The 14,781-nt window shown below is 46.1% G+C and overlaps 1 protein-coding gene across 1 annotated transcript in view; it reads right to left on the bottom strand.

Moving 5' to 3' along the window:
* PLCD1 (phospholipase C delta 1) overlaps nt 1-9,274 on the bottom strand; it is a 90,396-nt gene extending 81,122 nt beyond the window's left edge. Inside the window, exon 1 of the mRNA XM_006120569.3 lies at nt 8,948-9,274. Within this exon, the coding sequence (XP_006120631.3) occupies nt 8,948-8,981 (34 nt within the window). The 5' untranslated portion in view covers nt 8,982-9,274. The remainder of the gene's footprint in view (nt 1-8,947) is intronic.
* Nucleotides 9,275-14,781: the final 5,507 nt, after the last annotated feature.

Raw genomic sequence — 14,781 nt, 5'->3', positions numbered from 1 at the left:
TGTGAGATTGTGCTGGGGGCGGGTCAGCGCGCGAAGCCTCTTCCCCTCCCAGGCTTGTGGCGGTACTCAGAGAGGCACATGGCCCCCACAGCCGGCCACTCTGAGTGGCAGTGGGGGCAAGGCAGGCAGGGAGGCTGCCTGAGGCTTCTGCTGGACCTAGGGTTGCCAGGTGTCCCGTTTGAACCGGACAGTCCAGTATTTGAGCTCTCTGTTTGGGAAACAAATTGAGAAAATAGAAATGAGAAAATACTAATGTCCGGTATTTTCTAAATAAGATGTAATGTAGATTGTGATGTAATGTCAAGTGTGTCCGGTATTTTTGTTAAAACCATCTGGCAACCCTACCTGGGCCATGGAGCAGATCCAGCAGCTTGGTGGGCCAGAGCCAGCCCATGGGACATATTTTGCTTGCCCCTGCAATGGGTGGACTGCAGACCAAACCCGGACTGCCAAGTGCTTTGGGGCAGCTCCCAAAATCTTTTTATTTACTTATTATCATTAACTGTAATTGTAATACAGGCAGGCATCCCTGTCCTAGCTCTAGTTTAGCTATCCTGGATAACAACAGTAGAAAAGACATGGCAGCTCAGACCAGAGTGAAGGCCAGAAACCCACGTTCATGACTAGAATCCCCAATGTCCTGGGGTGGATTGTTCACACTGAAGGCCATGCCACCACATCCTGTCTACCACTGTTACCCCTGCCAACTAGATTAAAGCTTGTGTAGTTATGCCTGTCCACGCTGCAACCACACCTTCATTTGTGACGTTGGTGTACTCACAGTACCTAAACTAAGGCTATGGCTACATTTCAGCTTAAATTGACATAAATTATGTTGCTCAGAGGGGTATAAATTAGCCACCCTTCCCTCCTCTGAGTGACATAACTTGTGCCGATGTAAGTGCCAGCATGGACAGTACTACACTGATGGGAGAACTTCTGCTGACAAAGCTACCACCGCTTGAGCTAGGTCTACACTACATCTTTTTCTGATTTTTTTTTTTTTTTTTTGGAAGAGGCTTTTCCGTCTACACTGAGCCAAATTTCAGAAAATCCCCCTCTTTCGGAAGATATACAAAAAAGCACTGACTCTGGCATCCCAGAAAACCTCTGCAGTGTAGATGTACCGCTCCAGAGGCGGAGTAATTAAGCCAGCCGGAGACCCTTTCCTTTCAGTTCAGAGTGGGGACCCATCAACCATCGCCTGTTATATATGCTCCTGCTCAGGGTCTAACTCATGTCATGCAAAATGCAGATCTGCATTACAGAGACTGAAAACAGGAGGAGAACACAGGAAGTTCAGTCCCCCATTCCTCCCTTCCTCCTCCTGCCCCTCTCCCCCACAAAAAATCCCTCTAGGCAACATTCATTAAACACCAGAGTTCTGACACCCTTCTTCCTGCTGAGTAGTACTTTCTTTGTGACTAGCCCTTTAAAAACCACTGGGACTACTTACAGAATAAGCTACCTCTCACCTCCACTAAGGCTCTTTTACACTACCAGAGCAGTCCCAAGGGCTGTGTCTAGACTAGCCAGTTTTTCCAGAAAATCAGCCGCTTTTCCAGAAAAACTTGCCAGCTGTCTACACTGGCCGATTGAATTTCCGCAAAAGCACTGACTTCCTACTGTAAGAAATCAGTGCTTCTTGCAGAAATACTATGCTGCTCCCGTTCGGACAAAAGTCCCTTTTGCGCAAAACTTTTGCACAAAAGGGCCAGTGTAGATAGCTCAGATTTGTTTTCCACAAAAAAGCCCCGATTGCGAAAAGTGCTTTTGCGGAAAAGCATCCGTACCAATCTAGACGCTCTGTTCCGAAAATGTTTTTAACGGAAAACTTTTCTGTTAAAAGCATTTCCAGAAAATCATACCAGTCTAGACGTTGCCAAGGAGTCTAGAAATGGAGAATCTGGCCTGAAGTCAGTGAGGGTAGAAGGTCCTAAGACATCATTTATGGAAACCAATGTCTATTGAGCAGTGTTTGTTAAAAGGAATGAGAACCATGGAAAGGGGGAGCTCTTAGCTTTCACAGCAGTCCTCTCCCTAGACTGGTTCCTTTCAAGGTTTATTATAAGCCAGGTCTTCCCTGAAAACACTACTGCTGTACCAATGGGGAGCTGACATTCACTTCAGCCATGGGGGAATTCTCCCAACGCTGTAGTTAATCCACTTCCCCAAGAGAATGTAGCTAGATTGACAAAAGAATTATTCTGTCGACTTCGTGCTGTCTATACTGGAGTTAGGTTGGCTTAACTATGTCTCTTAGGGATGTGAAATTTTTCACTCTCCTGAGAGATGTAGCTGTGCAGATGAAAGTTTTCAGTGTAGACCTCGCTTTAGCATGTATCAGGCAGGGTTCACTGCAATACTAAAGCTATTCAGACTGACCTGAGAGACATCAATTTGCACCCTTGGGACCAGATTCTGTTCTACAATACTCCAGTGTAAACCTGGCGTAATTCTATCAAAGTCAATGGAGTTATGCCAGTGTAAAACTGGTGGGAGGGGACAGTACCAGCAACTGAGACAGTACATATGCATACTGCAACATTTCAGACACTCTTAGCCATGAGCAGGGGGTGTAAAGTAATCCCTAAGCCATTTCAGTGTTAGGGCAGGAGTCAGCTCCACCAACATTCTTCACACATCTTAATCTGCACACGAGCTTTGGATGAAGGAATCAGGCTATGTCTACACTGGAAAGATCTGGCAATGAAGGTACTGTTGACAGTTATAAGTCGCCAAAAAGAAAGTCGCCAAATCATGTTTACACTGCCACCCTCTGTCGACATACCATAGCCAAATTGTTAGCTTCCCCATCGACAGAGAGAGAAAAGCAATAAGGGAATGCATCCCACAGTGCCTGGCGTCACCTTCAGTCGCTAAGCACTGTGGGAACATGCAATGCAACACTAGGCATTTTGGGAACATGAAAAATGTCCCATCCACCACCACTTTCCTTCCCAGCCCACCCAGGGCTTCTGGCTGGCTTTCACGCCATTTGAAATTGACAGTTCTTGCTGAGCACTTCAGCATCCGCTGGGGGAAATCATGGATCCTAGACTTTTTTCCTATGCTGCATTCAATGTGCTTGGGGCAACAAGCATTGAAGCAAAGCTACTTATGCACTTAGTATCGAGGGAAGAAGCCTCGGATGCAGACGATGATGTGAGTGACAGGACCAGCAGCAACTTGGCATGGCATTGGGCTGTCGCAGAGCTGTAGAGAAGGGGTGGCCAACCCATTTAACAAACAGAGCCAAAACAGTGGTGGAAAAAATGCGAAGAGCCGCACCGGAACTGTCAAGCAAAAAAAAAAAAAAAAGCCCCCCCCAGAATTGTCAAGCTCCTTTAAGAAACAAGCTTAGGCTTTTTGGCCATATCAGGCTCCTGTCAACAGATGCCATCTGGGGTGCCATTTTGAATCGCCACCCCGGTGAGCACAGGGGAGCTGGGGGAGGAGCCGAGGGCGGTGGAGGTTACTGGGGGGGAGGGTGCAGGAGTGGCTTTGCGAGCTGCACTTTTGGGGGAGAAGAGCCACATGTGGCTCACGAGCCATGGGTTGGCCACCCCTGCAGTGGAGCATAACTTTTGGGCTAGGGAAACCTGCTCTGAGTGGTGGGATCACATTTGTCATGCAGGTATGGGATGAAGAGCAGAGGTCACAGAACTTTCAGATGCATAAAGCAACCTTCCTGGAGCTGTGCTAAACTGGCCCCTGACCTGCAGCGCAAGGACACCTGAATGAGAGCTGAACTCTCAGTAGAAAAGTGTGTTGCGATTGCTTTGTGGAAGCTGGCGACTCCGGATTGCTGCCACTCAGTTGCAAATCAGTTTGGAGTGGGAAAGTCCACTTCATAAAAAGGGCAGTACTCATGCAAGTGTGCAGGGCAATACATCGCATTTTGCTGTGTAGGGTTGTGACTCCGGGAAATGTGGATGACACAGTAGCTGGCTTTGCTGACATAGGCTTTCTGGGCTCTGCTTCTGGATCCCAAGCTGGGGGTGCCCTGCTTCCTATGCAGCCAAACTTTGTGCCACCCGGGTTCCAGCAGCACAGTTTGAGGAATGGTTTGGGAAAGAGTCATACCGCAGCAGTGGGGAAATGGCAGCTTTGCTGTGGAATCTCCATGAAAAAATTAATAAGTACCTCAGGAAAAGCTTCCACACCATCTCCCAGCAGGATTCTATTGATATCTTGGTGTAGATTAATGTCCTCTTTGGACATAATGCAGATCAAGGCAGAGCTCACAGAAATACAGACTCCTTTCACCCCACACCAATTCTTCATCCCACACACTGATAAGATCCACAAGCTCTGGGATGCTCCAAGCAGAAGAGTGTCTTGAGCGATATTTACCCGTTTCCTCTGAGAAGGTGCCATGAGGAGCACTACCCCATGAGCCGGACTGCAGGAAATGGATTTTAAAGTTCCCGGGGTTCGCAGGTGGGAGGAGCGCATCTGTTTATCTATTTACGTGGCTGCAGAGCCAGCAAAGTTCAAAGCGCTGGCCAGAGTGGCTAATCGGGCATTGTGGGAAATATCTTGAAGTACACAAAAAAAACCCTACTGTAGTACACACTGCATGATTGTCAACAGTAAAGGGAAAGGAGAGACAAAAGACCCTGGGAGAGCTGAAAGGGTGTTTGTTGTGACTTTTGTCATGTTGCAGTGTGAACTCTCTCTGGGTTTTGTTGCCAAAAAGATTTTTTTTTTTTTGGCAACAAAACTTGCCAGTGTAGACAAGCCCTAAGTGAGACAGAAGGTGACACTTCTTGGAAGTAGTTTTCACTTTTCCTAATGAATTTACTGCTGAATTGCTCTCCTTGGCCCTACACATCATCTTCTAGTCAAGCACTTGTGTTACTTACCCATCTCCATAAGCCTAAAAGAACCCACCACAGAGGAACAAAGAAATTCCACCAACAATGCCTTGTCCAGTAATGTCCAATGCTCCAAAGGGAAGCAGTGACTTCCGGGCCTATGAATCTGCTGCTTTACAGTTGTTTGTTTTTAGTTTTGCATCCTCTAGTGCACAGAATATGTAACAAGTTCCACCTTGTGGTGGCCCTAGGAATAAGCTAACTGACAAAGCAGGCAATGTCATGTCTAGTCTCATTTTTCCATTGCAGGTTTGCTTAGAATTAGACAGACTTTCTCCACCTGCTTCATTCCTCCCTTTGCAGCAGCAAATGAGTTTGAGGGATCCCAGCCAGAGTAGTCTCTGTCCGTGGACCCAGCCCGCCGCAGGCCCCACGTGCCTGCCTGTCCCCACTCTCCTATAATCGGTTAACCAGTTAAATGGGATTTTACATCCCTAATTTGGATGGTAAGTTCTTGGAGGCAGGGACTCTCTTTGTTCTGTGTTTGTACAGATGCCCCAGAGGGAATGAACAGAACTGGAAATCATTAAGTGATCCCTCCCTTGTCCCTCATTCCCAGCTTCTGACAGAGAGCAAGGACACCATTCTGGCCCATCTTGGCTAATAGCCATTGATGGACCTATCCTCTATGAATTCATCTAGCTCTTTTTTGAACCCTGTTAAAATTCTGGTCTTCACACCATCCTCTGGCAAGGAGTTCCACAGGTTGACTACCATAGACAGGCCTATGGTTCTGAGCATCAGACTGAAACTGGCAAGCTGGAAGAATTTGCCAGCTTTGGGGGATTTCCTACCAATTTGAAACAGAGCCTTTGTTTGCAGAAGGGTTCGGATGTCCTTCAGTGATTCTGGGGCCTGAATTTCCTGCAAGCTGGGACATACATATGGTGTCAACTGGAAATCATTGGAAACTTCAGGGTCCCAGAGAAAGGGTTATCTACAAGCACTACATACTTTTCTCTGGCTTTCCTGCAGCGACACTTGCTTACATCTCTTTCATGGCTCTGTTAGGTGGGATTCTTTGCTGCCCATGTCATTTGCAAAATGTCGCCCTGAGAGAACCTGGTCCCCTCTCCCGCATTACAGCTCTGTCAATGGACAGCGGATGAAGGCCCAGCAGGGGCAAGCAAGCCCCAACCCCACCCCTTCTGCCCAAAGCCCTGACGCAAAACCCTGCCCACCCGAAGCCTGATCCTTCCTGGCCAACTGGAGGACCGGGGCTTCCATGTTGCAGCCCTGGCCCCAGCCCTCCCAGCAGCCAGGGAAGCAGGGCTGCCACACTGGGGCCCCAGCCTTTGGAAACCAGGCATATAGGCAGTTTTGGGAAGGCTGTACCTTCCCTTGCCTACAGTACCCGCCCATGGCTCCGCCTTCCTCACCGTGGCGTGCCTGAACTGTAGTCCCTTCTATTAATTTTGTCTGCGCTGACTTCTGATCTGGATCCCAGGGTCCATGTGCATTTCAGCACCCAGCACAACGGGGTCTTAATGTCAGCTGGGGGCTTCATCACTATCTGCTACTGGTCAGAACGGTTAGCAATGTATAGGTGAGGAATCTTCTACAACTTCATGGAAAGTCTCAGCAGAGTCCTGGTCCCAGCCTTTCCCTACCAGGAATTAAGTGCACTGAAAAGCACAATGCCAGCCAACACTTTGGGAAGAGGGGGAAGAAGAGCTGTAGAGGCTATTTAACAGCAACAGTGTTAGAATCCAAACAGAGTTAGTCCAGCGCCCGTAGGTAAAAAAGATCGGGGACTGTGACATGAGGCTTCATCCAGAGTTTAAACCAGGGAGGGGACAATCCTCAGAGCCCTGACAGGGATATGGAAAGCAAGAAATTGCACCATTCCATAAATATTGATTTTATGAATACTTCTCTCCCCTTTCCTGCTGATTCCCATGCCAGTGTTTTTGCTGCAGCAGAATGGAGTAGCCTTCCTTTATTCCCTTTGTAGGCAATGTTTTCATTGATGAACTGGTACTAAATTATAGCTAGCAGTTATATATAATAGGCAAAACACTGTGATAGAAACACAGGTAGAGGCAGAAGAGAAACAATTCATGGACTGCAGAATCTGGCAGATTTGTTGCTCAATAAGTGGAGATGGCACTTCACAGAACAAGTGAAAAGATAAGATCTCAGCCTTGAGGGGCCTACACTTGAACCAAACAAATTCAGACATGAAGCACAGAAAGGTTAAGTGATTGGGGCTATACCAGTGCAACTGGCAAAACTTGATCAGTCACAGCTCACTCAACAAACCAGCCTGCACACATTCACCAAGTACATTTACTAGCTGTCCATACATCTATTGGACTTTTTTGGCTTTTTAGTATGGACAGTCCTTGAATGTCTTTAGAGTCACAGGCCATGTCTGCTCTACGCAGAAGATTGATGATGATGATGCTGCGGTTGATCTTCCGGGGTTTGATTTAGCAGGTCTAGTATAGCCCAGGAGAGACTAAACTATTTTAAACCACAGGCAGAGAACTGATCAAATAAAAAAACCCAAATATTTTTTTAAGAACTGCTGGATTCATTAAGCTCAGGATTATTCTGTGCTTGCTGTTTCTTCTGATGTCCTTCTCTTTGTTACTTTAATTTTGCAGTACACATTAATTATATCTCCTCCTCTGGACCTAGGTTTTGAAGCAGCAGGAGCCTCAATGTTTAGCTTCATTTTTCTAATGCACCTATTATCAGCGAGTCTGTATTATTCAGTCACTTGGACATACATGATGGGTCAATATTTCCCCACGGTTAAATATTGGGAGCCTGATCCTACACACAGATAAGCATGTGCATAGTTCTACTCACTTGCACAGGTACTGCTGTGATGTGGTTTTGTGTGTGCACGTGTGCGTGTGCGTTTATTTGAGAGAGAGAGAGAGAGAGAGGGCCCTAATCTTAAAAATCACAATTTAAACAATAAGTTCCAATAGGATCCAATATTTACCTCTATTTTGCTTCAGACAAGCAGTGAAGAATACAAACAGACACTGAAATCTTGTCTAACAACTAGCCAGTTCCCAAGACTAAATAGTATCCACTTAAAAATGACCTAAAAGTCAGAATGGGAATGATTCTAATAGTTCCAAATGCTTTTCTCACTTTTCTTTTCCCTGATGAATTGCACAATGAATAATTCCCCTGCAAATGACTAACATTAACCCCAATTTCACCCTCCTGATGGATTTCTACCATCTGTCCAACCCAGAGGAAAATTTCCTGAGCATGGGGGATCTCCCCCCAATTCCACTGTTGATAATGGCTGATTACATTTAATGCCCAGATGTGCAATTACAGTTTACAGTTGCTTCTAAAACAATAGATCATCAATACAAGTATTAGTGAAAAAAATAGGCAATTGAACACTTCCCTTCAATTATTATTAATCACAATATAAGATCATAATTGCAGTACATTAGCCATAGATAGGCATGATGTTTAGGTATTTAGGCTCATTAAAGAAAATAAAATACAGAGAAATGGTAACAATAACATGGCAAAGTTGGAGAGGGAATAAGGGAGAGCTGAGTAACTCCCTTTCCTGTTATCAAATGTCCCAGCTGCTATAGATTACACAGATTTAGACAAATTTCTCTCTCTGGAAAAGTTGAAGAGATTTCTTCATTTTTAAAGCATTTTTAAAATAGCTTTTATAGTGTCTGGGAAGCAGCATGGTGTACATTGTTGTAGGTCCCATGATTTCAAAGGGGCTAAGACAATTTACACCAGCTGAGGATCTCTCCTGTCCCATTTCATCATGAAAAATTTTGAGAGTGTTTCAAAAGGAGAGCTGAAGCTTAACTTTTCTGAATCTTCCATTCATATTACCACAGCCTTGAAACACCTCACTACACACACAAAGAACCCTCAATGAGAGAGAAAAATCAGTGGCTTCCTTGGCATAACATTTGACTAGTGATAAAATCACTGTAGCATTACTCACTGCAATGGTTGTATATACACATACACATACACATACACACACACACACCCTGCTAGATGAGTTAGAAGCTGCGCTGCAAATCCATAGATGTTTATAGTCTCTACTATTGACTTACTATTGCAAGGAAAGAAAGTGCCGTTGTGTTCCATCGTGGGGAACAGTGCAGATGTGAAAGCAGCAGCAAAGGGCTCTTGGAACAGATTCTGCTCCGGCGTTGGAGGTGTCCTTGATGTGGGATCCTGATGTTTCCTGCGCCAGTAAGTCCCAGTGAGAAGTCTGTTAGCCCGGCCTATTGGTATCGCAGTGCCCTCACTTTGCCTGTACGTATATTTCTGCACTGATGACTCATTTATTTCTCTGTTACAGCTGACAGCTGCTACATCCACAACACAGAGAATAATTATGAGAGGCCAAGAGCCCAAGTGCCTGCTATGCACACAGCACAGACCCCTCCCAGCTCTCATGTCTCTGCCTGCCACTGAAATCTAGGCCTCCACCCATTGGTTTATCCCAACCCTGTTTCTTCTGCTGCGGCTGAAATTGACAGACCCGCCCTTCGATTCACTGCTTTTTTTGGAGACATTTATGGTTCACAGAAGAAAGAGGACGGAAGCCACAAAATTATCCCAGAGGGAAAGACGACCCGATCCTGAGAAAGACACTTGCAGAAGCCACAGCTTGTGGGCAGTAATGCTAAAGGGCTTCACAGGAGAAATTATATTCTGCAGAAGGAGTAAGAGTGTACGAAACAAATTGCCAAGGGCAGAAATAGAATCTGCAAACCACAAGCATACTAAGAAAAAAGAGACAGGAACTTAGAGAGGAGAGAACTGACAGGCTATACATTTTAGACCCAGTAGTGGAATGTAGAAGGGATCTGCACTACCTCCAAATGTTACTCTGTTGATTTTCTATGGAGGCTTTTGCCTATTCTTCAGTTACATTTTGTTCTACAACAGAAAAGCACTACTTGCATGGGATGGGGAGTAGAACGCTCCAATTTGGGGAGGAAACCTCCTCTGTAAAGCAAATTGTTTTTTAATCAGGAGCATTTGGTTACGAAACTAGAAGAGATACAATGCAAGATACAGTGCAAGATTCTCGGCTGATATATATCAGCAATGATTTATAGCTGGTAATGGAGGTTGACCAATCTGCCAAAGCTGAAGATCTGGGACCCAGATATTGAAAGCAAATTATATTAGCTCCCCTCCCATTTTTGTTTTATTCTACTGGAAAAGAGGATTGAAGTGAAAGGGCAAAGCACAGCCCCGAAATGAATCAACAGAAAAAGAGAAATTTTTCAAAATAAAATGAGTGTTCTCATTTCCAATGGTTTTGTTTGCTTGTTTGTTTGCTTGTTTAACATTTTTCATTTTCTTGCCAACAAACAAACAGAAAATTTTCATTTTGGTCAAAAAGTCCTTTTTTGTCAAAAAAAATTCAGAGGAAACATTTTCTGCTAGCTCCATGGATCACTATCATCATTATTTGTCTTTGTATTGCAGTAGCAGCTAGGATCCCACTGTACTAGATGCTGCACAGACACAGAATACAAAGAAAGTCTGTCCAACAAAATATACAGTCTAAAGCATAGGCCAGGTCTGCACTGAAAGAGAAGGTCAAATCATGATATGCAGCTCCAGTTATGTTAATTACACAGCTGGAGCCAAGTACTTTGTTTCACGTTTCCCTGCCATACCCATAACTGAGACTAATGGGAGCAAACGCTCCCATCAGCTTCCCTTACTCCTCGCACAAGGAGGAGTACCGGCCACCGACGGGGGTGTCCTTTCAGTTCGATTTAGTGAGTTTTAACTAACTTCCCTAAATTGAACTCCAAAAGTTTGATCGCAGCAGCGACAATCTTCCATTTAGTGAAGATATGACCTTAACCAAGCTGTAGAATTTTAGCTCTTTCATTGTCTCTCTACAAAACAATCCCCCATCTTCTTGCTATTATTCCTATTATCTATTATCATCTGTACACCCACCATTTGCCAGACATCCATCAAAGTCTGCTGTGAGGACCTCACAGTTTCAGGATAGACATGGAGACATTGGCTGGGGAAGGGAAATTGGCCATTTATATACAAGTCTGCTATGGGCTTGTCTGAGAGTAAAGAGACTTGGGTTTTTGCGTGGACAGGGTGGCAGCTTTACAGAGGTACTCAGGGAAGTTCTGTCACACAGAGTGGACCCAGAGGTGAATGCAGAAGCAGCTGACAAAAGGGCAAACAAGCTTGAGAACATTAGTGTAGCTGAAGTGGTGGAGGTAACACAATCTTCACAAGGGGGAATAAATGAGGAGGGGCAGAGTTCCTTCAAAGTGGTGACACAAAACGTCATTTTGCTGCTCTGTTCCTTTCCAGTTACCACTAGCTCTCTGGCAGGGCTGGCAACAGACTTTGCCAGACCCTAGGCAATCTGGAGGTGTGGGGGGCTTGGCTTCAGGCCCCCTGGAAGAGGCGGGGTCTTGAGAGGAAGAGGCGAGGTTAGGGTCAGCCAACCCTTAGTTCCACCTGGAGTGTGCTGCACCTTCCCCACCCAACCCTCAGCACCGCCCACTGCTGCTGTGGTAGCAGTGGCAGTAGCCTGGAGCCTCTGGTCCTTTTAAATCCCCAGCCCTGGGACAACAGCTCCCTTCCCCTCTCCCCACCCTGTCAATGGCCCGGCTTTTCAGTAAAGTAGTGCCCAGACCCCAGTATTCCAGAAGGAGTCGCACACCAGTTGTGCAGAGAATTATTATGCTTGGGGTAGGGCTCCCTCAGATCCAGCCCACACGCTCCTGGCCCTCTCATGCTCAAAAGAACTCATGTACATGAATGAAACTGTCTGAGTTTCAGTGCTGTCCTCCCTTGAGATGACGGGAGGATGCCCAGGCACTTGGAAGGGTGTCAGGAACCAGTGATACCAGAAACCGAAAGTAGAAGATTAAACCGGGTGCCTGAATCAACCCATTCATTGACTCGCAGGGAATGAGTATGTTCTGTCTCCTGGGGGAGCGCAGACATAACACTGTATTGTTAGCAGGAGTTATACATGCAGACTTGGGGCAAAATAGGCCAACAAGGAAATAACCCTCTTTGGGTATGTCTAGGCTACATGGCTCCGTCGACGGAGCCATGTAGATGAGTTTACTAGACATAGGAAAATGAAGTGGCGATTTAAATAATCGATGCTTCATTTACATCAAAATGGCCGCCGCGCTGTGCCAATCAGCTGTTTGGCGGCACAGGGGGGCTGTCTGGGTGCTCCATGCTTGACAACGGAAGCCTTTGTCAACTGCTCCGGTAAACCTCATTCCACGAGACATAACGGAGCAGTCGACAAAGGCTTCTGTTGTCGACTGCAGAGTATCCAGACTGCCCCACTGTGCCGCCAAACAGCTGATCGGCACAGCGCAGCAGCCATTTTGATTAAAATGAAGAGGCGATTATTTAAATTGCCGCTTCATTTTCCTATGTCTAGTATACTCATCTACATGGCTCCGTCGATGGAGCCATGTAGTCTAGACATACCTGCAGGGTCAGATAAGGGCCTAGGCAGTGGGTCTTGAAGAGGTAGTAGCTCCTCAGCCCACCTCTTCTGCTTGTGGTCACGCCCATACTCCACACCTGCTTGCCCAGAACCCCGCCTCCTGCTCCACCCATGCCCTGCCCATCTCCACTGTCTCTCTCTTCTTTTCCCTTCTCCCGCCTTCTCCCCAGACTCACCAGGTGTGCCTCTCTTCCAGCCATATCCCTGAACCCAAGCAAATGATATTTGAGGGGGAGCAGGAGGAGAATTCACTTTTCTGCAATTTCTTTCTAATGAAAATGGAGCATATTTTCGACTGCTTGCCAGAGGGTGTTTGAGACAACTGGACGTGCACAAATGGGGAGGAAACCTCCTTCATAAAGCAAATTGTGTTTGCTTAATTAAATTAATTAAAGCAAAAAGCATTTAATTACAAGAATTAAGTCTGGATGTCTGGGACAGAGAGGCCTTTAATAACACCCCCCACAGCTTCACATGCTGAGTTCTCCTTTCAACTCCAAGCCATGCTGCTTCTCTTTCCATTTCCCTTATCTGTAAAACAAATAAGTCTCTTTGAATGACTCTTAAGTGATGGCTGACCAGGCTGTGCATGTAGGATAGTTGTATAGGTGGTACAATAGAGTTCACAGAGGAATCATCCAACAACTATGTGGTTCCTTGTTTGAGTTCACACCCTGGAATGATGTCTGAAAAGTTCCGGATCACTTGTCTCTCTACAAGGACACAGGGCCAGCCAGTGAAAACCAGAACTGCTTTTAAAACCGATGGGGCCTTTCCCACCCCCACCCCATTCTGGCACCCCTTCATGGAGTTGCTCTAGCATCAGCACAGCATCAAAAGTCCCATGGCTGGGCCAGGTATAGAAGACAGCCAAACATTTACCCAAAGAGCAGAGGCATGCAAATGCCATAGGTGAATAAGTGGGGCAAAGTGAACCACCTTTCTCATTAAAGTTTATTGTCTTATACCGAGGTAGTTGACAATGCAACATGTTAGCAAACAGTATTAAGCAACAATAAGTGGTCACAAGTCCATTTTGCATACATCTATTATTTCTTCTTACATCATGGCTGTGTCTAGACTGGCAAGTTTTTCTGCAAAATCATCTGCTTTTGTGGAAAAACTTGCCAGCTGTCTACACACTGGCTGCTTGAATTTCCGCAAGAACACTGACGATCTCATGTAAGATCATCAGTGTTCTTGCGGAAACACTTTGCTGCTCCCATTCGGGCAAAAGCCCTCTTGTGCAAATCATGTGCAAGAGGGTCAGTGTAGACAGCACAGTACTGTTTTGCGCAAAAAAGCCCCGATGGCTAAAATGGCGATCGGGCCTTTTTTGCGCAAAAGCGCATCTAGATTGGCATGGACGCTTTTCCGCAAAAAGTGCTTTTGCGGAAAAGCGTCCGTGCCAATCTAGATGCTCTTTTCCAAAAATGCTTTTAACGGAAAACTTTTCCATTAAAAGCATTTCCGGAAAATCATGCCAGTGTAGACGTAGCCCATGTGTTTAGTGTCCTAACCCTCTCCCACTCTTCACACACACAGTCTCTCTGAGTGCCCATTTTCCCAAGAAACATATACTCCATGGAAAATGCCCATTCAAATCATTGAAAGAGGAGGGAAAGCAAAACAAACCACACTGGGGAACAGACCAGCAATAGCCTGAGAGCTTAGTAATGCAGTCCCCCTTTCCTCTCCCTTGTTTATCCTGTTGCAATCCTTGCAGCTCTGCTCACCATCATGCCTCACAGAAGCACACCAGCTGACAGAAAAGGTGCAACTCTGTATGCAAAATGAGTTGCTTTTTCTCACCAACATGATTCCTCAAAATGCTGTTATGAACAGGCTCTAAAATAAAAGGAAGAACAACAGTTTCCTTAACAAAAATCGATCAGTAAAAAGCCAGCAGGTGGGGGAACTGAAAATCATTGGAGGGCAAGCAATGGGAGTTTATCTGTATATCTTCTATAGCAGGGGTGGGGAACCTCAGTTCTGGGGGCTGGATGTGACCCCCAGTGTGCCTGGATCTTGCCCCCAAGGTTCAGCCTTCCCCACCCAGCATTAGGGAGTCCACACTGTTACTCCAGCCCCCTCACTGCCCCACTGTGGTGCTGGAGCACACAAAATCTACTAGGCAGGGCCTTCCTAGGCTTTGGTGTGTGAGGGGAACGTGGGGAGTATCTTCTCCTTCCCAGTCGGGGGGCCACGTCAGTCAGGGTTGTTTTTGTTTTTTGTTTCTCGCTTGAGTGCAGCCACCGACTGATTTTTCTGTTGGTCAGCGGCTCTCAACCCAGAAAAGGTTCCCCACCCCTGAGGATAAACCTGTGCTGACCAGACTCTTGTGACCACTCAGAAGCTAAGACAATACACTTACACAATCGGGCCTTTCAGCTGATTGCAAGCCTATGA

This window comes from Pelodiscus sinensis, chromosome 2, assembly GCF_049634645.1.
Source record: "Pelodiscus sinensis isolate JC-2024 chromosome 2, ASM4963464v1, whole genome shotgun sequence".
Classification (NCBI taxonomy): domain Eukaryota; kingdom Metazoa; phylum Chordata; order Testudines; family Trionychidae; genus Pelodiscus; species Pelodiscus sinensis.
This window is presented reverse-complemented; position numbering and strand designations above follow the sequence as displayed.